This window comes from Planococcus citri, chromosome 1 (genome assembly GCF_950023065.1).
Source record: "Planococcus citri chromosome 1, ihPlaCitr1.1, whole genome shotgun sequence".
NCBI classification, from domain to species: domain Eukaryota; kingdom Metazoa; phylum Arthropoda; class Insecta; order Hemiptera; family Pseudococcidae; genus Planococcus; species Planococcus citri.
In genome coordinates this window covers 73,770,829-73,794,672 of record NC_088677.1, presented here as the reverse complement: position 1 = coordinate 73,794,672, position 23,844 = coordinate 73,770,829, and the positions used below count along the sequence as shown (strand labels likewise).

At 31.7% G+C, this 23,844-nt stretch overlaps 2 protein-coding genes and 1 non-coding gene across 3 annotated transcripts; 2 read left to right on the top strand and 1 right to left on the bottom strand.

Annotated features, from left to right (window-relative positions):
• Positions 1–1,705: 1,705 nt before the first annotated feature.
• LOC135831615 (zinc finger protein PLAG1-like) lies at positions 1,706–14,889 on the bottom strand. Its single transcript, XM_065344235.1, has 2 exons — positions 14,168–14,889; positions 1,706–9,222 (listed from the first exon to the last, which is right to left on the bottom strand). The coding sequence occupies exons 1-2, from the start codon at positions 14,187–14,189 to the stop codon at positions 7,340–7,342; spliced, it is 1,905 nt and encodes a 634-aa protein (XP_065200307.1). The 5' UTR covers positions 14,190–14,889; the 3' UTR covers positions 1,706–7,339.
• TRNAC-GCA (transfer RNA cysteine (anticodon GCA)) lies at positions 2,967–3,038 on the top strand. Its single transcript has one exon. It is a non-coding gene; the product is annotated as a tRNA-Cys (tRNA).
• Positions 14,890–17,964: 3,075 nt separating the features above from the next.
• Positions 17,965–20,214, top strand: LOC135831629 (uncharacterized). The gene is made up of 9 exons (XM_065344261.1): positions 17,965–18,254; positions 18,345–18,539; positions 18,612–18,724; positions 18,813–18,883; positions 18,961–19,219; positions 19,297–19,417; positions 19,498–19,609; positions 19,683–19,820; positions 19,895–20,214. Exons 2-9 carry the CDS (start codon positions 18,392–18,394, stop codon positions 19,923–19,925), a joined length of 993 nt encoding a protein of 330 aa, XP_065200333.1. The 5' UTR covers positions 17,965–18,254; positions 18,345–18,391; the 3' UTR covers positions 19,926–20,214.
• Positions 20,215–23,844: the final 3,630 nt, after the last annotated feature.

The following is a 23,844-nucleotide window of genomic DNA, read 5'->3' as shown; positions in this document are numbered from 1 at the left end:
ATGAAAAAACAGATACAGATACGCAATTTACTTCCGAATGATCATTATAATGATAATTATTACTGTAAAATAAAATCGTAGATACGAATTAATGATTTTAAACGAAATACGATAATAATTATAATTGGACTTAAAAATACATGATTATCGTATAATATCACAGTCGCACTTTTGTACTAAAATTAACTCTAAAGAATAATATAAAAATGATTTTGAAAAATTGGTGATACCCGTTTTAGTAAAATATAAAAATGAAATGAAAATATCCCCACAACACTATAAAAATTTTCATAATGGATATTATTCATTTTTTCAAAATTGAAAGGTGTGTTTTCAGAAAATGACTCGTAATCAAGTTTGTTTTGAGACCCTAATATATTTTTACATTTCCACATCCACTTCAGGCCAACTTATAATAATTTAACGCCAAGCTACAAATATATTCACCACTCGATTTTGTTTCAAATTTTAAAAAAATTATTCAAATTTGATCATGAATTATTGTTTTTTTTCTTTTTAGAAGTATTTGTCCTAGTTCTAGAATAATCCTATCAGAAATTCCTTGAAATATTCGCTCTTATTTCTACTTTAACCCCTTTAGCAATAATCTGAACAATTAAGGACTCGTACATAGGTAATTATAAATACCTGCTTGTAAAATACTATTATTATTTTTAGAAAATTTTCATTCCATAGAACTGATATTAAAATTTAATCCATCTATAGCCTACTTAAATTAAATTATAACTCCTTAACATACTCGACCTAATAAATAAAATACAGAAAAACAAGCGTAGTGCAATAACTTATACATTAACATACGTCTAAGAAATCTATAGGCCTATTTGTAACATTTGATTAAAACGATATCCATTAAAATAAAAAGCATAAAAGTATAGGTAAATAAATTCTAAAATTTACTTATAATATAAAAAAAAGTTCGAAGCGCAAAATTTTCAAACGTAGGGTATATAAAAATTAAGTCCAACAAACAAAAGTTTTCTTCTCACAGTGAAATTAAGAATAAGTGAATAAAAGTACCCTGTGTACAATATAAATCGAATAAAAAAAAAACCTCTTTATAAATTTAAAATTACAAAAGAACATAACACAAAGCTCGTTTTATTCTTTACATTCGACGAAACTTAAACACAGTCATCTTAATGAAAATCATCGAAAAAAGTTTATTAAACTTAAAATATCACCTTCTTAGTTGTAATTTAGTAAGCGTATTAATAACGATATACTCGTTCAAACAACAAACCAACAGCAATTGATAGAAAAACAGCAATTTTAGGTTTAATACATAGTTGAAAAAAAATTCACACTCGTCTAAGCGTATACTTAGATCTGAGGCGATATAAACAATCAATCGGGTATATGGTATTTTATTTTTCAACAATTTTGATGGCACAGCTCCACAATGACTAGAATGATTTAGTCCTATAAACTTGTGTTTTTTACGGCACAATAAAGTATGGCGAATAATTCCCAAACTGATTTTGAAAAAGTATAATAAGGCCTTCAATCAAAAATATTGTGGATCAACCACCTAAATGAATACAGGTAAATTCTTTCTTGAAATATAAACATAATTCAAAATGTAAACTCGATCATTCAATACAATATATGTAAGGTAACGTAATAAACAACCATGTTTTTGGTTTTTGTCCACTAATTTGATTAGAAATCAACATATTCCAGATTCAGATGACAGACTATGATTTATTTGAATTAAAAAGTTACGTTGTACAAAAGCTGAGGAAACGGTATTTATGCTTCGAAGTAGGGGGTTTCAAATGGTTCAAAATGAGCACACGAATTCAATTAGAAGTTACGGTGGAGTTCGACTAAATTCAGCAGAGACCTTCATTTCAAGTTCGAAGTTATTCAGAAAGATTTTTAGCTGCAGAAATGCTCCAGGGGCCAAAAAATAATACTTATTTTTCGCTGCAATTTCTGTCAAAAAAGGAAAACTGGACAATTTTTTAAAAAATGTGACTTTTGGAATGTTTTTCAAAAATTGGTCATTTTGTAAAAAATTAAAAATTTTGGACAATTTTGAAAAAAAGCAAGATTAACTTTTCTTAAAAATATCCCCTCTTTGAGAACCTATTTGTCCCCTTCAAGAGCACTTCCCAAGTTAAAAATTTTTCTGAGTAATTTTCAACTCAAAATGAAGGTTTTTGATGAATTTGGTAAAAATCCATCGATTTTCTTCTTTTTTTTTGGGAGGGGGGGGGGAGTTACAGGTCTAGCTTGGTGCTTTATATAAATTGCACAAAATAAGATATTGTAAGTAATCGTATAGTTCATAATATAGCTTCATAGTTCATAATGTACCACAATACTAAACATGTAAATTGTAAATAACAAAAACCAAACATGTTACAATGCTTATCAGTACAGTTTTAAATCCGTTCACAAAAATTGAAACGCATAAAATAAATCAAATAAATCACGTTATTCGAGCTTTCAAGTTAAAAATGGCAGCAAACAGTAATTCTTGTTTCATGATAAAAAATAACAGATGTTTTGAATACAGAGACATCAGAGTTCAGAGACATGTACCATTGCTCATTTAATTGTACATGAAACAGCACTAACAGAAACGAAATATCGTTTTCTGTCGACATAAATAGGTACTATTTTGATCTAAGTAAAATGATTTCGATACTTTATAGCTTAAAACTTTCCAAATAGGTACTTCATAGACTCTAGAATTTTATGAAAAAAAGTTATACCTGAATAAAACCAAAAATAATCATTAAAAAAAAAATATATCAAGTTACATCATAATTAAAAACAATAAAACCAACTTTAAAACTTTAAAAGTTCATATTATCATACAAGTCCGTACAAAACTGATTTTTGTAAAATTCAAAAATTGAAAAAAAAAACATTTAAAATTAAGTAACACTTGGTAGGTATTTGATACTTTTAATTTTCGTCATATCAGATGTCGCGGGGGTATAGCTCAGTGGTAGAGCATTCGACTGCAGATCGAGAGGTCACCGGTTCAAACCCGGTTGCCCCCTAAAATTTTGAAATTTTTTGAATCAAATTATATGACAAAATAATGTCTAGATGATAATCAAATGTTCTACCACCAAAGGTTTTCAATATTGCAAAAATGTACTCGTATAGAACGAAAATGATTTTTTAAAAAAAAACAGTCAATAAATTCATCTTTTTCCAATTTTTGTTTGGTTTGTTTTCAAATTTATAAAATAAAAAATACCAAATAAACATATACATAACACCGGGACAAAAGCTATAATAATAGCAAAGCAAAAGGCAAATCGGGCAAACATTATTCCGTACCTTTAGTGTGTTTGAACTTTCTTTTTCTATAAGAATACGTCTTTCAAGTTCATTTTAATATTATGGTAGGTATTTTTTTTTTTTGAAACGAGAATACCTACCTACTGCGGTGCACCTTATTTATGGAGGAAAATTCTTTTTTCGTTTTTTTTTTTTTGCTCCCATCCTCTAAAATCAACGTATATATCAATTTTAGCCCCCTATCTCCACCCATGACTAACCTGTGGATTAAAGGGAAAAGCTCTTATTCAAACCCACTTGTGGAAAAATATTTTTCAACGCCTAGAGTACGTTGTAGGAATCTCCCCAACCACGTTGACAAAAATAAGTGGTGTCAGGAACCCCCTTCCCCTCCCCTTTGTTCTCAAAATATACAAGAAATCCCAAAAATTGAAATTTTTACGTTTTTTTTTACCTTCTAATCGTTACATTTGGTAAATTTTTATTAGAAATACGGTTGAATATTTTTGACCCCCACTACATGATGAAAAAGTGGAACATGACCCGTTCCTGGAAAAATTTAAAAAAATGAATATTTCAACTTTTCAACCTTTTTTTTGGTTTTAATCCTTCGATTTGGTCCCATCTTCATCAGAAAAGCACAATTCAATGTTGTGGATTTGCCACACACCCCCCCCCCCCAACTTCCATGATGAAAAAGTGGAACTTGACAATTTTTGAAAAATTTGCACACATGTCAATTTTTTATTTTTGTTGTTGGAGACCAACGTCATTTGGGAGACGAAGGGTGGGGGGCCTATGTGTGTAGAAGGTTTTTGTTTCTGCTAAAAAAAAAAGAAAAAAAAAACAATTTTCAAGAAGTTTCTACAGATATTAATTTTTCATAATTTTTATTTTCCCCATGGGGAAGGAAGCTCCATACAAGAGTGCCAACATCATTTGAGAGTCCAACGAAGCGCAGGGGTTTTCTTGAAAAGGAGGTTATATATGTAGAACAATTCAAATGTGGAAATGAGATGTTTTCAAAAAATATTCCCTAATTTTGATTTACTTTCATTTTTTGTGATTTTTTCAATTTTAGGGGGCTCCTTATTATGAGGCTAATACGGTTTGAAGGGTGGGGGAAGTTTTTCCTTGAAGAGGATTATTTAGAAAAATTCTGACGTAGAAAAAAAAGTTGGTAAATTGATTTTTTTCCATTTTTTTGATTTTTTCAACGGGAGGGGGGACAAATTTTTTGAAGATAGGGGGAAATAAAATAAATAGGGAATCGTGTTCTCAATCGAAGTAGCAACTTCGGGACGAGGGAGATGAAAAATTCCAACTTGGCAAAATAAGGTACACCTCATGAGAATTCACTCATTTTCGATCTGAAATGTGATGAAATTTTCAAAACTGTTGCATAAAAAATAATACTCGAAAAAAAATGAGAAAAGAATAATTCAAACAGAAAAGTAAAAAAAAAATAGAAATAACTGGTAGACAATACAAGAGGGATTATTTGAATGTTTCCTGATAATTTCAATATTTTTTCATATTGCTTGCATCATTTCGTAAGTGTATTTTGTACTAGGCACTCGTAATACCGATCATTTTTAGTACAGTAGGCAACCTAAAGGAATTTCCATTTTTTTTTTTTCAAAAAACTTCTACGCTACTTCTCAATGGACAGATAATATTCGTATTGTTTGGAACACTATTACCTAATATTAAACTGAGAGACATCTTTCTTCAAAACCACCGAATCTAACGATATTAAAATAGAGTTCATTCACGCGCAGATTAGATGATGAAATTTAAACGAAAACTTCAAATGTGTTTTTCTTGCACGAATTTTGGCAGGTTTTCGAGAATCTGGATTTTGGAGGTTTTTTAAAACACTTTTTAGATTCCATTGACCTGCAGCTTTCAAGTTTCAAAATCTTAAAATCTTCTCTTTTTTTTTCTTCAAGTAAAATCCAAAATCAATTTTCAATAGCTACTACCTATACCTTACAAAAGCAAATTCTCGAAAAGCTGCCAAAAATTCAATTTTCATATTTAAATAAGAAGCTTTATATGTATGTACTTTCAAATCGTAGAATAATTAGTAGACCTAAGTATGAAAAAAAAAAAATAAACAGTTTCAACCCACTGACGTTCAATAAACAAAATTATAGAAAAAAATAGTAAAACAAATTATCTGATAGGTAATAAATGAAGGTAAAAAATGTTTTTGGCATGGTTCCTCGTAACGGTAAATCTTCTTACGAAAAAATATTTGATACGGATAATAAAAATGATAAACTTAACAAGTATAACGCAATATAGAAACAAACTTATAAAAATATGAAATTTATAAAAATAAAGTGATCGTAAAAATGACAGGTAGGTAATATTCAACGAACTGAAAAAAAACTTGAGTAATAATACTAGGTAACTAGAACCTACAAAACGGTACTTCACAAAAAAAAAAAAAAAAAAAGGTTTTGACAGTAAGAAAAGAAGGAAACAAAAAAATATGTAAAAACAAGTACAAAATATTGGTAATCTTATAAAACTTTTAGTTATAGTCTGGACAGGGACGAAACGAAAGTGGAGACAGGGGGCATATGCCCCTTGGGCACGTGAAAAGTTGGCAAACTCGTTCTTTTTTGGTAGAAGTAGGGTAGGCAAAAGTGGTGACAGGGGGCATCTGCCTCCTGGGCATAAACAAAAGTGGAGACCGGGGGGGCATCTGCCCCAGGCCATGTGAAAAGTTGAAAAATTCGTTCTTTTCTGGTAGAAGTAGACAAAGTTGATATTTTACGAACTTCTGGACAGAAATTAAAAACCAATGAGGTAGATGAATTAATATAAATAATAAATCATTAAAAGTTGATGAGAATTTCCAACTGTTTAGAACTGCTCAAAAATGCCAACTGACGACTTGAGCGAAATTTTTCAAAACATTTGAAAAATTGACAACAAAAGTTGGTGCATTTTAATATGATTCTAGTTACTTTGGCAAAATTGTTCAAAAAAATTGAAAAACTAACAATAAAACCGGCTTGCTTATCTTATATACGTACCAAATTGAAATTTACATGTTCCAAATAGTTTTTTTACTTCTCGAAAGTCGAAACAGGAATCTTCAAAAGCTTTTGCCTCAATTTCACTCGGGTCTGTTCAACTTTCTGTTTCAAAATCAGAATTTCTAAAGGAAAAAAAACCATCATTCAAATTCTAAAATTTTAAAGCCAAAAAAATATGAACTGAATTCTTTTGTAAAAAAATACATTCTCAAAATAGGAATTTTCGAACTCGGGCCTGTTTATTTTTCTGTTAAAAAATTTCAATTTCTATAAAAAATATAAAATTTCAAAATTTTGAAGATAAAAAAACATATGTAGAACTAAACTCCTCGATCCTGAATCATCAGTTCATCACATAAGTATAAAAAATATCTGTCCTCACTTTGCTCAGGTTTGTTCATTTTTCTATTTCGAAATTGAAATTTCTAAAAATCCAAAAAATGGATACCTATTTAAAATTCTAACATTTTGAAGCCAAAAAAATTTTCTGTTTAAAAAATTTCTGTTTATTAAAAAAAATCAATTTTGAAGCTAAAAAAAACATATGACCAAACTCCTCAATCCTCACATAAAAAATATCGTTTTTCAACTAAGCTTCTGTCCTCTTTTCTATTTCAAAATTAAAATTTCTAAAAAAATATAATTATATAAAAAAGTAATTCAAATTCTAAAATTTTGAATCCAAAAAATATAGGCTGAACTATTTACATGAAAAATATGACGTAGTTTTTTTACTTTTCAAAGTGGAAATTGGCAGCAATTTTTGCCCTAGCTTCGCTTGAGTCAATTCCTTTCTCTTTTTCAAAATTGAAAACCAAAAATTTAAATTTCACTTTGTTCTCAAGTTCTCAAGTTCATGAAGCCAAAAAAACTTCAGTAAAATTTTAAAGCAGTTCAATCTGAAAATTTTAGTAACAAGAGTTGGCATTTTCAACGATTTTGACCCCCTCTCCTCGAGAAACCACTTCGATTCGTCCCCGAATCACTTACCAACATTACGATCACGGTGGTTGGTGAAAAGCCTGACTAAAACCCGGAAGAGGAGTAGAATTGGTTTGCGGATCGGAAGAATTCAGAAGCGAATTTAATATCTCAGCGTTTGGAAGAAAGTTGAACGTTTGATCACCGATTCTGGAACCATCGTCGGTCGATTCAGCGCAAGATGAGCCGGCATTCGAAGATAATATATCTTGGATATCCGCATTGGACAGTATGCAATTACCCATCGAAGGAATGGAAGGGGATATGTTGGTGATCGGAGGTAGAACTAAATCCATCGACAGCGGATCCGAACCCAAGTCAGATTCGACCTTAATATCGTCGCTGCTCATAGGAAAATTCAAATCAGCCTGATACGAAGGAGGAGGATACATCAAGTCGGGTAAAATGGCGCTGTGGTGTGAAGTAGAAGGACCTGCCAAAGCTTCAACATCGCTGGTGGGGTACGTGAATTGATCGAATTCGAAGTTTGGATATTTGAATGGAATGTTAGGGTCTAATATATTATAAATATCTTCAACTTTGGTGGATGGCATAGGAGTTTTATCATCTATGGTAACTATAGACAGTACATCTGGCGAAGATTCCAGTTTCAACATACTCGTAGTACTCGGAGGGTTGCTAATATTCGGCATTTTGTACATATTCTCGTTACTGCTGACGCAACTTTGATCTTGTTTCTCTGCTGTTACAGTCGCCGTTGCCGTTAATTTAGGGAAAGTAAATTCGTCGCAAGGTGGTTTCTCATCGGGCATTGCTATATGCCTATTATCGACCGATTTGGTTCTATCGACGTCTTGAGTTTTACGCGTTTTAACTTTTTTCGAAGACGAAGAATGACTTTTTTTAATATGTCTGGTGAGATGATCCTTTCTACCAAACCGCTGCGGGCAATACTGACACAAGAAGTCTCTACGACCGGTATGCACGACCAAATGTCGACGAACATCTTTACCGGTGAAAAATGATCGGTCGCAATGATCGCAATGATATTTTCGATCGGCCGGAGTTTTCAGCGAACGCGATCCAGCGTGTACTTTTAAATGGAAAAGCGTATCCTCCTTCGTTTCGAATTTCTTGCCGCAAATTTTACACTCTAAATTACCCTCTTCGGCAGAATGAACGGCGATATGCTTCCTATAACTTAATATAGAGCTGTACTCTTTATTGCAATCTTCACGATCACACTTGAACCGTCTTTTGACCGGACTGTGAACTTTGCTGTGATTTTTCAGATGGTCTTTTCGATGAAACGTTTTCTCGCAGATGGTGCAACGATACTGTCTCAAATCCGAGTGTATCAATATATGACGAACTAGTTTAAACTTGGAAGAAAACGCTTTCGAGCAGTGACTACAAACGAATGGTTTTTCACCAGTGTGCGAATACATGTGCTGATTTAATTTACCGGGCGTGTTGAAGCTTTTCGAACATGTATTACAAACGTGACGAGATTTCGAAGACGAACTATCGGCTTTTTTCGACGAAGCAGAAGCACTGTCTTTAGTACTAGTAGATTTCGTATCAGATTTACAAATATTAGAAGGCGGCAGCGATTGGAGTTTTTTGGCGGAGTCGCTTTTCTCGTCGACTACCTCCAATGGAACACTTTCTTTGAACAGTTGTCGTTTGGAAGATTCGCCAAGTTCCGTATCAACGACTCGTTTCGTCTTCTTAGGTGACATCTGCAAATTATGATCAGGTACTGTTGTATTTGGAGGCGTAATACATGTGCAGTGAATATGACTAGCGTGAGTTTTTCCTGTAGAAGCAGGTATGGGTTTTTGACATAAAGAGCATAATTCAACCAACCGGGATCGAAGTTGCCTCCCCTCACCTCCCAGCGATAAATTCTGAGATTCTCTATCCGGGGAAGGGAACAGATCTGCGAACACATACAGAAAGTATTAATATCAAGTTATTTTACAAAGAGTACCAGCTTTTTAAAAGTGTCATTACGTATACTTCATAAATTATTTGTGTCTATTTTCAGGGCGATTTGTATTCATTCTTAGATTATTTTTAGAAATACTTTGTTGATAATGTAGTTTTTTTTAAATTATTTTTTTTAATTTTTTCAATATTTAACGTCTACAGTTTTTTTGATGCTTATCAAAAACTTTTGAGTCATTTCCCAAAATGATACTCTGTTTCATCGACTGTTTCTCCTTTTCATAATAAATTTCATCACATTTTAACACACCTTGCAATCTAAAATTTTGGCTCACAATTAGATCTGTTGGTTTTCCATCAATCTATGGCTAAAATTTAAGCCAATTTTGATTCGAGTAATATCTATTTGATAAACTTTTGGTGATTTTCAATTTCAATAATATGTGTGATTTCACAAGCTTTTCTTTTTCTGAAAGAAACTCATTTTTTGAGAATTCACTCCTCCCTTGGAATAATTTCCACATTGACTCTGAAATATGTTCTGTCGTGAATGAAATCATTTAGGTGTGTTGTTTATTGCTTATCTCATCATAGTCATTACACACTTTTAGTCATTCATTCATACTTTACTATCAGGCTTTATCTGGAACGGAATTGTATCATTATTTACCATTCGTTCAACTTCTAGTATTGTAAAAATGCTAGTCATGGTGACACCCTTTTTTATCGTACAAAAAATTACTTCCCCTAAATTAACGTGAAATAATTATTTGCAAAGAAAATATTTTCAAAACACAAATTTATTCAAACATGAGTGATTTGCATATTTTCAACTGCTCAGTAGAGCCCTAAAAGTGGTCTTGAATTTTAATGGCATTAGCATAATTATGTAGGTTGACGCAGAATCTCAAGAACTGTCATTTTTGAGACTGGGCCATTCTTTCCAAAACAGGTTCAGCAGCAACAGGAGGGGAAAAAACAACTTTTTCAAAAATTCCCTCTCTTTGAGAGTCCATACCTTCCTATCAGGGGCAGATAGAGAACTAAAATTTTTGGGGTGTTGTTTATCGTTACTTTAGAAAGGGGGATTATATCTAGTATGATTGCAGTAGTGGGTTAGCACGATAAACAAATTTATTCACAATAAGAAGAGGATTGCACAATAGAAAAATGTATTACACTACAAAAAAGTGTACCTATTACATGATTCATAATAAAGACCGATAAAAATTAAACAATTTCTATGAGAAGTTTCAAGTTTTTAACAAAAAATGAACAATAAATGAGGCGATGATATCCACAATAAATAAAAGTGAACAAACAGGAAATTAAAATTATATCCATTGTAGTAGTAAATTTGTCAATTTTATTTTATCAAAAAACTAATTAGTGAAAATTTTAATAAAAATAAAAAGCATGAATTTTCTGACAATTTTTGGCAAAAAACACTATTTTTTTAGCAATCTTGACAAGAACAGGTGGTTTGATAATTTTGGAAAAATTGGCCTCTTTTGACAATTTTATCAAAAAACTAATTAGTGAAAATTTTAATTTTGGGGGGGGGGGTGTTTACAATTGCAGGATTATTACACCCGTGGAGAGAGCGGTTTAGATTTGGTTTATTAGGTTGGTGTTTTTTTAGTAGAGTTATGAATTTTTGGATTTCAGAAGGGTTGTCTGGGATATTCATTGAATTTGGGTCTATTTGGAGAGATAGTCTTGTTTGCTGTGATTTAGGACAGATGAATAGTAAATGTAGGATGGATGTAGGTTCATTTTCACAGAATTGACAGGGGGGTTTTGGCATTTTTTGATAGAGGTGGTTGTGTGTGATTTTAGAGTGACCTATTCTTAGACGAGTTATAATTATTTCTTCTCTTCTGTTTAAGTGATCAAGGTACTTCCAGGGGCAGATTGTTTTTTTTTTGTGTTGAACGAATTTGTTTGATGACTGTGATGACCAGAAGTTTTGCCATTTAGAGTGAGTATTTTGTGTAAAGAAGGATTTTATATCGTCAGGGATACAAATGGTGAAGGGTGGGGGGGGGATAAAAATAAAAAGCATGAATTTTTTGACAATTTTTGGCAAAAAACAGGATTTTTTAGCAATTTTGACAAGAACAGGACTGTTTGATAATTTTGGAAAAATTGGCCTCTTTTGGAAATTTCATCAAAAAAACTAATTCCTGAAAATTTTGATACAAACAAAACATATGAATTTTTTGACAATTTTGGCAAAGAACAGCTGTTTTTTTTGTCAATCTTGACAAGAGCGGGACTGTTGACAATTTTGGAAAAATTGGCCTCTTTTGGACAATTATTTTATCAAAATACTAATTCCTGAAAATTTCGATAAAAACAAAACACATGAATTTTTTGACACTTTTGGCAAAAAAACTGTTTTTTTAGCAATCTTGACAAGAACAGGACTGTTTAACAATTTTGGGAATGAGCCTCTTCTGACAATTTTATCAAAAAACTAATTTCTGAACATTTTGATAAAAATAAAAAACATAAATTTTTTGGCAATTCTGGCAAAAAACAGAATTGTTTTTAGCAATCTTAACAAAACAGGACTGTGTGACAGTTTTGGCAAAATTGTGTCTTTTTTGACAATTTTATCAGAAATGGACACTTTTTGACAATAATTTTACCAAAAACGGAAATTTTCTATCAATTGTTCCAAAATAGACAATTCTCGATTGTTTTGCTAGAAATTGACACTTGAAGTGGGGAAATTTGGCAAAAAAAAAAACTGAACCTTATAAGAAAATTCAACGAAAAAAACAGGCCTTTGTTTGGCAATTTTGGCGCAAAAACATGTTTGAAACGTGAAAATCAATTCTTTCTGGATGTTTGGGCTGAGGAGAGGTTGTAAATATGTACATGAAAAATTATGACTTACAACCCTTCCATTGTTTAAATGATTATCGAGCAAACCACTTTTTTTATTGTTCAATTATTTCCCAAATTTTTTGTGGCCAACTTCCAACTCAAAAATATGAAGGTCTCTACAACTTTTTTTTTTCAAGTTTGATATTTGCAACAATTATTTCAGAAAGAAGAATGAATAGAATCATTTAGGATGCACACTACCCCTATTTCCTTTTTACTTGGCATGTAATAAGGGAATAAAATCCAGCATCTGCGCACTGATTAGCGAAAGAGAAGCTCTCGATGGTCTGCCTTCGATTTGAACGAGATCACGATTTTTGGAAAGATCATGATAGGAAATCCCCTTTAACTAGAACTTTAGTTGTCCAAGTTCATTTCCCAATTTTTGGAGAATTTTTGAAAATCAAAAATTAACCGTTTTGAGTGATTTATGCTTATCAAATTAATATTTTTTTCAATAAAAATGATGAAAATTAGTCCCAAAATTAACATCATCCTCCCAAATCCGAATTTTGCTATTTCGAGCCGTTCAGGAGTCTCCAGAGTGATTTTGGATTTTTCTAGAATTTTGAAAGGACTCGGCTCAGATTTTGAAAATATTCGCAGGGCATCTTTGGGAGACCAGCAAAGAATTTTGTTCAAATTCCTCCCCTCTTCCCATGCGAAAAAAAAAACAACCTCAGAGAATAATATTGAATGCTAATATGTAGCAGGTTTTTTGTATGCATGGAGGATAGGGAATTTTTTAATCATTTCCACGATGAATAAAAGTTTCCATTAAAGTGAGACTAATTTGTTTGAGTATTTTTTGGCATATTTTACTTAGAAGAGCATAACTAGGCATTTTAAAGGGAATTTTTTAGGGTTTTAGAGAATTTTTAACGCTTTAAGGAAATATTTTCACCCAATTTCAAATTTTTGTACGGTACGTATTTGATCAATTTTTTAATTTTTTTCCACAAAATTTTCAAAAGAAAATCAAGCAAAGTGTTTGGAAAAAACTGATTTTCAATGATTTAACCCCCCCCTCCCTTACAAAACTTGGCCTATGTCAGCACCAGACAGGACACTTTTAGTTTCGGTGCAATAGCAGTTTGAAATTTTCTTTTAGGATTTTTGGCTAGAAAACAGTGCAGAAAATTGAAAAAATCCCAAGGATGGCCCCCAGTTCCTCTGTACACCACAGAGATTTCAAAATTTTTGCCTTTTGGTCAATATGGAGAAGAATAGGGATTTTTCGGATGTAAAACAGGGTTTTTTGAGAGGAAAAGAGGGTTGGGTGAAATTTGTTCAGCTCTAAAATCCTTTTTTGGTTACTCGAGGCCAAAGATACCCTGTGAATATTTTTAAAATCTGAGCCAAAGGCTCGACTTACATATTTGAAGGTATTCTTTCCAGGTAAGAATGCCATGACATCAAAATTTCAGGGATGTCATTTTGTGACATGTAAAGGGATTACAAAATACATAATATTTTATACGGAGTGTAGAAAAAATTTTTGGAAGCGATGTCTCGAAAATGCAACTTAGATGACATATCACACTGACATCATCAAAAGATACCTCATATTTTCAATATTTAGACCATAATATTAATGTTCTTCCCCAAAATTTTAAGACATTCGATAAAATTCCGAGGGTCGTTGCAATAAATTCTTGACATGAAGCAAAATTCATGTATCCATGATTCAAAATTTCCCTCGCAGAAGTTGCTCCCTTTTTTTGCATGGTGCTCGGTAGTGTATTTTTGGACATTATACTTCTGTAATTTCCTGACTGCTTCATTTCAATCAAAATTTCTGGGCATTAGAATAGATTCCTCGCAATATTCTCTGAACGATAGTCCAAATCTAAATCAACACTCGATCTCGAAAAAAATCAATTAAAAAAATGGTAATAAATCATATAAGTTGAGAAAAAATGTACAAGTCCAACTGCAACAGGGAGACAAATCGCCCTAAAAATAAGACGCAAGTCACCAACTACTTATATGTACCAAGGACGATTATTCACACAGTTTACAACTCAAATGACAGAAATTACCCGTTGGAAGTTTGGATACCATTTCGAAGGCATATTCCTTGTTTGCGACAACGATACAATGATCAGTACAGGTAACTCGGACAGAAAATCGCGCAATACATGAAATATTGACCAAAACACCACTTGCAATCCTTCACATCAAAATTATGACTTGAAAATTAAAAGTTGATAATTTTCGCAAAAGAAACACAGGTACGCGACGTTTTTCATAATTTAACACAACAGACGTACGTATTAAAATTTGAATGAAATATGACGCATTCGAATATGCGAAATAAAACCGCGAATTTCATTGACGACAGTCATCTCCATGTGCACAGTGAACGCATCGATGTAATAATTCACATTGCGTTTATGAAGCTGGGTTTTCACTGATTAATACGCAGGAACGTACAGAGATACTCTGGGTCTCAAAATTTCCAAGTCGCTAGCATCTTATAGTAAGTCATGGTGCTACAATGTCAAAATAATTCCTATGTCCGTATAATCAGCATGCAACAAATGATAATCCTGACTTGTGAATGTAAACTCGATATTCAACGATCGAAACCACTTCGGAAATTCAATTTTTAAACAAAACGAAACTGTAAGAATGATTAAAAGAAACAAATGTAGCGATTAATAAATTTCCGAGGCACAAGCTTTAAACAAAAAATAATGCACGATAAGAACAAAAACCAAGATAATTAAAAAATACGCAGCAGATTATGATAAAGTATTTGGTGATAAGTCGCATAAACACGCGTTATCCAAAACACAAAGAAACAAGCCATCAACTAGTCGCTGATCCGCGAGTCTATTTAGAACCACGCGTAGGGCTTTTTCAGATGGTGTGGTGCATTTTTGGAGAGACGATTTTTTGCGGTCATTCTGTTTGATATTTTCTGGTTATGACTTGTTTATTTTATTTTTATTTTTTGAAATTTTATTAATATTCAAACTTCGTGAGAAAATTCTCAAAAACTATGTCTTTTTCGTAGAATTTTTTCAAGTCCAATTTATACGTTTCTTAGCCTGGTCTGCCTGGTTGAAGCGTGATGACTGATGAGTCGATGAGAATGATGGAGATGGGAGAATTCGCATTTAGGAGGTGAAAACTGAAAATCGGATTTGGTTAAAGTTAAGTTGAAGTTCGTTCTTCTTCTTTTCCAACAAATTTTTAAAAATTTTAATCATGATAATTCATAGACCTAGTGGGTAGTGGCTAGTAAGTAGGTACCTAATAAAAGTGCAAACATTTTTTCAAATTTTGAATAATATTCAATGTTGCGTGATTATTTGCCTTATCTTCATCTTGAAAATGTGTACTATGTGGACTATGACGAGTGCCGACTATTCTTTAATTTTTTAAACAAAAAAGCCTCAAAATTTGTGTTGTGAATCTTATGTTATGATTGAATTACAAAAAAAGCATTAAAAGCAATCGAAAATTAAATTTTAATTTTAAATTTAACATTTTAAAACGAATGTTGCCATCCCGGTCCATCGTTGGCGGTAGTTCTCAACGGGTTTATTTTTAAAAAATCGAGTAATTTCTTGATTTTTTTTTAAATTAATAAAAAAAATTTGAGTGGGGTTGTTGAATGTTTACTTCCTGGTTGAATTGTTCTTTAATTGAACCTCCCAATACATTGCAGTATATCTAAGTAGTTTTGATGTGACTTGGAATTTTAATGTTGTGTGTTCCTGTTCTTGAATCACAAACAAAATATGTAGCCACTTGAAAAAAAAACCTCAAGACTATATTCAAGTTTTTCTGTACGTACTTTTAAAAATAGAAAATGAAAAAATATATTGGAGTAGGTAAAATTAAGCTTCAAACTAAACTCTGAAGTTCACCAATCACCACACGAGGCGAAAAAGTCTGCGCATGAGTATAAATAGACTCGTGTTTTTGAATTCGCTTTTTGCTCATTGGCTGTTTTCAATGCTTCATTACCTACCTACTTTTACTAGCATTTTTTGTTTAAAAATTAATTTTTCACCTGCTTGAAACTTTGGAAGATCAAAGATGAGCAATTTTTATAAAATTAGGTTCATTGGAACCTATTTGTTTAAAGTTTTGGAGTTTCAGGGTTGATTGTCCCTTTTTGTTACCAAAAAAAAATCATCTGGTTTTAATTTGGTGAAAAAACCTAAAACGAAATCTTTGGAATTGGAAATTTTTGCCTTTGCCTGGCCTGGCAACAAAGTGAGAATAATTATTGCAAAATAATTGCTCAAAATTTGCCAATTCTAGCGAAGAACCCGATTTTTGGCAACAAACAAAACTTTGGCAATCTTGGCAAAAAGCAGGACCTTCTTGTGAATTGAATTACCTATTGACAAAAAAAGGCGATACCTACTTTTCTGCAATTTTTTAAAGGAAAAAAAAACAAAACATTTGTTACCAAACTCGATTCTTGAAAAAAAATAATTTTTTTTTTGACAGTTGCAAAGTTCTAAAAAATTAAAGTTTCGTAAAAAGTTGAAAATTTTTGTAAAAAATTGAAAAATTTTGTAAAAAAGCAAAAGTGCAAGATTTGACAATTTTAGAAAAAGTATCAGGTTATCACCTCTTGTTGGGTAATTAGACAGGCCAAAAAAGGGGAAACATTGGGACAATAAAGAACAGGCCTTTTGTCAGTTTTAGACAGAAAAGCTAAAATTTTACACCTGGTTTGAAAAAGAGAAGCTTTTTAGAATTTTTAGAAAAAAGCAAAAATTTCAGCCAAGTATTTTGCTGCACAGTTATTTAATCATTTGTTTTTGTCGCAAATGATCTTAAGGCCGAGCGACATTCAAAAAATCCACTTTTTAGAAAACGAGAGTCGAGACTTTGACAATTTTAGCAAGTGGCAGTTATTTTGGCAAAAAACGAGGATTCTGGACAGTTTTAAATGAAAATTGGGATGATTGGAATTTTCTGCGAAGAGCGACAATCATTTAGAATTTTTCCCAAAGCGAAAGTTTTCGTACCTACATTTTTGAAAAAGCGAAAATTTTGTCAATTTTTTGCAAAAAAGCAAGACTTTGAGAATTTTAGCAATAAGCAAAACCTTTCACTAGGTAATTATCGTTTTCAAAAAAGCGAGAATTTTTGACAAAAAGTAAAATTTCGACAATTTTGGTAAAAGGAAAGATTTTTTTGTCAATTATTTCCACAGAAAAGCTGAACTTTTGAACAACTTTGAAATTTTCTTCAAATAATAGCGAGAATTTTGAAAAATTTTGAGAAAAAAGCAGGCCTTTTTGGAATTTTTTCCAAAAAATGACACAACAACCTTGACCATTTTTCTGAAAAAGTGACATTTTTGTCAATTTTTGAAAAGCAAGAAACGAAACTTTCTGTTAATTTCTGGCAAGAGCGATACTCAATTCAATCACCCATCTACGAATTAACAAAAATAGACAAACAGTAATTTAAAAAAAAAAAAACTAAAACAAATTACCTTGGTACATAATAAAAAAATATTCAAAAATTCAAAATTGAATTGACACGAACCAATGAATACGTTTCTATTTGAATTATTGAATAAGCAGCAATAAACAGGATTTTTTTGGTCACTTCTTTTTTAAGGGCAAGTTTTTATTTTTTCTCCCTAATTCTTTGATCATTTTTTCCAGCTTTTAAGGCAATTTTTTATACATTTGAAATTTTCTTCGGGGCAAGCTGTGCTCAAATTCATTCAGCGCATCCCATCCACCCACGAGCTGACAAAACAGACTTCCGTTTCAACAATTTCCAGCTCTCTGATTGGCTGATGACACATTGTTTACATTTTTCTTTGTAGGGAGCTCGATTTTTTATGGAACATATGATTTTATAACCTTCAGAATGCAAACCTTGTGTCTTGGTAAACAACTACATTTTACAAATTTGTCGCAATAATTATGTTTTTGTGGGTGTAGTTATTTGCTACGAGTGTAGAACATTTATTCGAAAACAATTCACCCTCATCATCTTTCGTGATCAAAAATACAGAAATGATTCGTGGATGTGTGACATTCTGTTAAATTTTGGACACAAACGTTGCTCGCTGGAGTTCTATTTTCTCAGTATTTGGTTCGCCGGTTAGTAGCTGTTTCAAATTTCACGACCAAAAATGTAAGTTTAATTTAGGATTAGGTTGGTTGGTTTTAAAATTTCCAATTTCAAGAAGTTACTCAACAGCTTTACCATGTTTTTTGTTTACAGATGTTCGTGTAAATTACTGATGCTTTTGTGATAATTCGTCTTTCACTATGGCTATCAAAGCAGACACAGATTACTACGAATTTGCTTCAACTTCCAAACCAACTCCACATCTTAGTTTAGAAATAACTAATCACAAACCTAAAAAAATGATACCTTTTTACAGAGTAAAAAGCTCTTTAAATTCAGGAAAAATAAGTAAATAATTACTGACTACACTCCTCCAATGTACAAGATGGGGAAAGTATAGTTTCTGTGATTTTTTTTCAGTGAAGCCGAAATGTTCGTCTTTGAATTGGTTTAGTAAATCTCTCATCATGCATTTACAGAAACCAGAATTCTTACATTCTCATTGTGTATTGAAGAAAAACAATTACTGCGGTGTAAGTTGAATTTTGAGTACACTTTTCTGATTCACTCTTGTGAAAAATTCCGCTGAGAGTAATAATCGATGCATTTTGATTGTTTCAGCGAAATAATGCATTTGCTGACGATGACAGCGAAATGAATGAAATAATAGAGAACGTTCGTCTTAAACGAAAGTAATAATTTGCCATTTCGTATTCGTTTCCTAATTTCGCTATTGCAAAAATTGATCTTTAAATTTTCATTTGTCAAGGTTTCAAGATTTCAACAATAGTAAGTTTTCCATGGACCAAAACGTAATTATGGATGATAATATGCTGTCTACTACCGATATCGAATCAGACTCTTCTGTCGAACATTTTAGTCCTCGATTCAACTCTCCTATCGATCAGAATTCTAGCCAATCCAGCAAATCACAGAGTTCCATCGAAGACCTTAACAAAGAGATTGAAAAATTATTCCTAAACAACTCGGAGAAATACGGATTTTCTTCGTTTGTGTGGGACCAAGGGGTAAAAAAAAATCATCTTTCATTATTCGTCTCAATAAATATATAGTCGTACTATCTATGTGATTTAAATTTGTTTAGGAAATAGCCGAAGGTAGACGTGCCCCCATTTCTGATATGCTTACTTCGTATAAAGCTCAGAATCACAAGAAAAAGAGACGTTCCGCTACTGCGTTAGGAATTCGTAATTATAAAGAAACTGGTCAGTAATTATGTTTGTTGAAAAAGTGACCTTATTGAATGCTTTTCTCTAATCATTGGCCCAATTTTCCATGTTTATAGATAGTAGCAACGGTAATTCATCTCAAGATGAAATCTCTGGCTGTGAAGAAGCGGACTTTATCCAAAAACTAACTCCTCCCATCATTGTGCCAGTTCCTGTTGGAAAATCTAGGTAAACAAATAGGAAATAATAGAATTTTCTCGCTCATGAGCTCAATTTTCATTTTCCTTTCATCCATTTCCAGCGTGGATCAGCTCGACTGTACCAGATTGAATATTCCTTTTAGCGGTACACAGCTACGTCTCAGCGAAGATTCTGCATTTGCACCTATTAAATCTACTCAAAGATCACAATCAACTCCTCTGCAAGACACCATCGATGTGTAAGTTTGTGAGATATTTTCATGTGGCTTTTAAAAGATTTAATCTTGATTAAAACTTATAATATACTTTTCAGTATCGAAGATCACGAAGAAAAGATTTTCTAACGTGGGACTACGATATGAATAATTTTAGTTGTTTCATAGAATCAGACATTCCAAATTGTTTAGCTTTAACTTAATGATCTCTTACGTTGAAAAGCTTTACATTTACAAGTATTTTTGGTATTATTTTTCTTTTTTTAATTGTTATTTTGTTTTCCTTTTCTAATTTATATTCGTTCTTATTTCTTCGAGTTCGTTAAATTATATCGTTTACTATATTGTATTATCAATCTATCATTATAACATTACGTTTACTTTTTTCACTTGAAATAAACGTGCTTATAGAAAATCATTGCAATATTTTTCGTGTTTTGAAAAAAAAAATTTCTTAGTCTAGATTTCCTCGCCCCCTCCCCCATCCTTACGAATACACTTCAAATATTTTATGTCATTCGTTTTAGAAGATCTATGTCTACCAAAAGCAAACCAAACTGATTTTTTTGGATCGCAAAATGCAAGCCAAATTCGTTTTCCAGAGCACTTTTTGACAGTTGAATTGTAGACCATTTTACACGTATGAAAAATAAAAATCCAACACTTTCAACTATAGTGTTTTAATCAAAAATATACAAAAAATTTAAATACAATCACTTTTAATACTTTAAAAATACATAAATTAAAAGTGTACAAATCGAAAAACAAATTAACACCAGCGTGAAACAACGTTAAATTTAAAAGCATAATCAACAATGAGTATTACATAAAGATACAAAAAAAAAAAAAAAAAATAGTATACCAACAATTCAGGAAGAAACTTCAAGTTCAAGCAATACGTACACGTAATACATAAATACAATATATAAAATAAATGTAGCGTTGAAAAAGATGAAAACAAACAAACAAACGAAAAAAAATGGCAGTTGAAACAAAATACTTGAAGTAGTCATAGTAGATGTCATTTAAAACTTGAAAATCATAACACAGAAACAGTATAATAAATGATTTGATTTTGTGCAAACTTTCTTCAGTGACGATACACTATAGAAAGAATTCTTTGTAAAAGAAGCTCGTACATGACATAGGTAGAGAAATGAATTTTTTTGATTATATTACGAATAATTATTATAACATGAAACTGCACAAGTGATAACACGGATAAAAATACCTCAAATTATTAATTGAAAATCTATATTCGAAGTAAAAAGATGCTCGGTGAAGATTCCAAATAGCGAAAAAATGTCTCGTTTTAATCTCTCTCTATTGATTGATTAATTTGATTGGGTACAACTTTTTAAAAATTCCAAAATCAACCCAGCTCCCAGCTCAATTTATAGTTTACGGTCAAGCTGGCAAAAAGTGCTCTGAAATTCGAATTCGGTTTGCATTTTTGTGACTTGAAAAATTCAGATTGCTCTTGGTAGATATGGCCTATGCCTATGGGTCTGAAATATCAGAAAAGAGGTATTCCAGATTTCCGGTGTTGAATAGGGAGGGGGGGGGGGTAAAATCCTCAATTTTCAAAATGGATCCAACGCTGAACGCAATTTCTATTTAAAAAGTTAGATGTTTACTTCGGCGTTATGGCATCTTCAAGTGATTTTTGGGAATTTTAAAGTTACGCCCGCCCCCTCACCCCATTTCGAGCAGGAGCAGAAATCAATTGTTGTGGAGTCTTTTTAAAAGTGATGTTGCGACCTATCAAAATAAGTTGAAATTTCGCGAGAAATTCAAATATTTCCCTGAAAATGTTTTTTGAGCATTTTTAGAGCATTTTGAGCCCAGAACTGGAAGGTCATGATTTTGAAATTTTTAAAAAGGTGTAGATAATTCAACCTAACAAAAAATAAGCTATTTTTTCTCGAAAAATTCTAATATTCCCACAAAAATGATTTTTGAGCATTTTTGAAGAATTTTGAGCTCGAAAATGGGTTATAATTTTTGAGACTTTTTTAGAAACAGTGTAATTCAACCTATCAAAATGGGTCAACATTTTGCAAAAAACCAATATTTCCACGAAAATATTTTTTGAGCATTTTTGGAGCATTTTGAGCCGAAAATTGGGTCAAAATTTCGGAGATTTTTGAAAAATTGTAATTCAACGTAACAAAACGAGTCAAAAATTTCGCGATAAATTCGAATATTTCCACGAAAATGTTTTCAGAGTATTTTTGAAGAATTTTGAGCCCAAAACTGCGTCACGATTTTTGAGATTTTGACCTATCGAAATAATCGAAAAAATTGACACATTTTTTTACCCTAAATTTTTCACAAGTGCTCAAAAAAAGTTTCTTTGAAATTGGTGATTCTCTTCTAGAATTTAGAACCATTTTGATAGGTTACGTGACATCCTTTTCGGAAATCCATCAGATTATTATTCAATTTTCGGATCAAACTTTTTCAAAAATGCTCAAAAAATATTTTCGAGGAAATATTTGACTTCTTCGCGAAATTTTTAACCCATTTTGATATGTCGAATTGAAGTTTTTCAACAATTACAGAAATCATGACCCAATTTTGAGCTCAAACCTCTTCAAAAAATGTTGGAAAAATCTAAACTATGTATTTTTTGACATTTAAGACCCATCTACCAAAAGCATACTGAATTTTTAAGATCGCGAAAATGCAAGCCCAACTTGACACGTTTTGTCGCTTTGACTATAAACTAGTATGTTCAATTATTACAATTTTCAACCTAAAATAATGTAAAAAAAACCTCGAATAATTCAAAAAATATACCCTAAAAAATTAGTGATGTATTTCATTCAATGATTTAATAAAATAAGCCGATCTCAACAACCCACTACGCATTGTACGCAACCCACCCTATCAAATTACACTGCATTTTACATACATTACATGATCACTAATGAATAAAGCTTCGATTTGTCAACAATGAATTGTTTTAAATTACGTATAATGTCTCGTAAGTACCTACTAAAAAGTAGAAAAAAAAAAAAAAAAAAAATGAATACAGGAACTGCCAGTCACAACAGTGGTGATTCGTTAAATAGAAAATTAAAAATATTAAGTACTCATTTTTATGAATAAAAAATACAAACGAAAGTCCATTGAATAAAAGCTTGTTCATTCTGATAACTCCTACATACATCGATGATAATCGCATTTCACTAGTAGATTTTCATTAATTAATCGAACATCGAACAGATAATTTTGGCGAATTTAATTCAATAAGAGTAGGTAATTTAGAAATGAAATATTTCAGTAAAATAACAAAGAATTACCAGATATATAACTTGCCAAACTTTATCTTATCAAACAGCAGTGAAAATAATGTTAAATAAGTACCTGTACCCGCGTAATTAAAACTCCCAAAGTTTAAAAATTCAAGTCACCAAAAAAATGACGAATGCACTTCAATTTTCAATACGTATAGAGAGAGAATTTAGCACAAATCACAGTTCAAATTATTTTAAACCAAAAATTGAGCGATATTTACACCGGAAAATGTACACACACACGAATACAATAGCGCAATTTTACCTCTAGCTAAGTACGTACGGTAAGTAGATAAAATTAAAAAACAAAAAAAAAAACATGCTAAAATTCTCGTAACTTCGTCTACATCATCATTCTCATTCATCACTACGTTGCAGATATACAACCAAAAAAACGAAGCTTTTTGGAAATACGTAATTTTAAGGTAACAAAATTTCAAAGGCACGTATCCGCTTTATAAAATAAAAACATAATATCCGGAAGTACAAAAAAGCACCATATTAAGCAGCAATTTTAAAACACAACAAGTTAAAATAATTAATGTCACAAAACGAAACATAAATAAGTAGTAGGTACACGAACAAAAAACTCACACTAAAATTACACGAATAGACAATGAACATACACATTACGTACTAGGGTGTAGTGATACCTTATTTATTTGTACCTATGGTGGATTTTTAAATTTTTTTTCCCACCCCCTTAAGTTGTTACCTCGAAGGAGAAAATCACGCCATGAGATTTT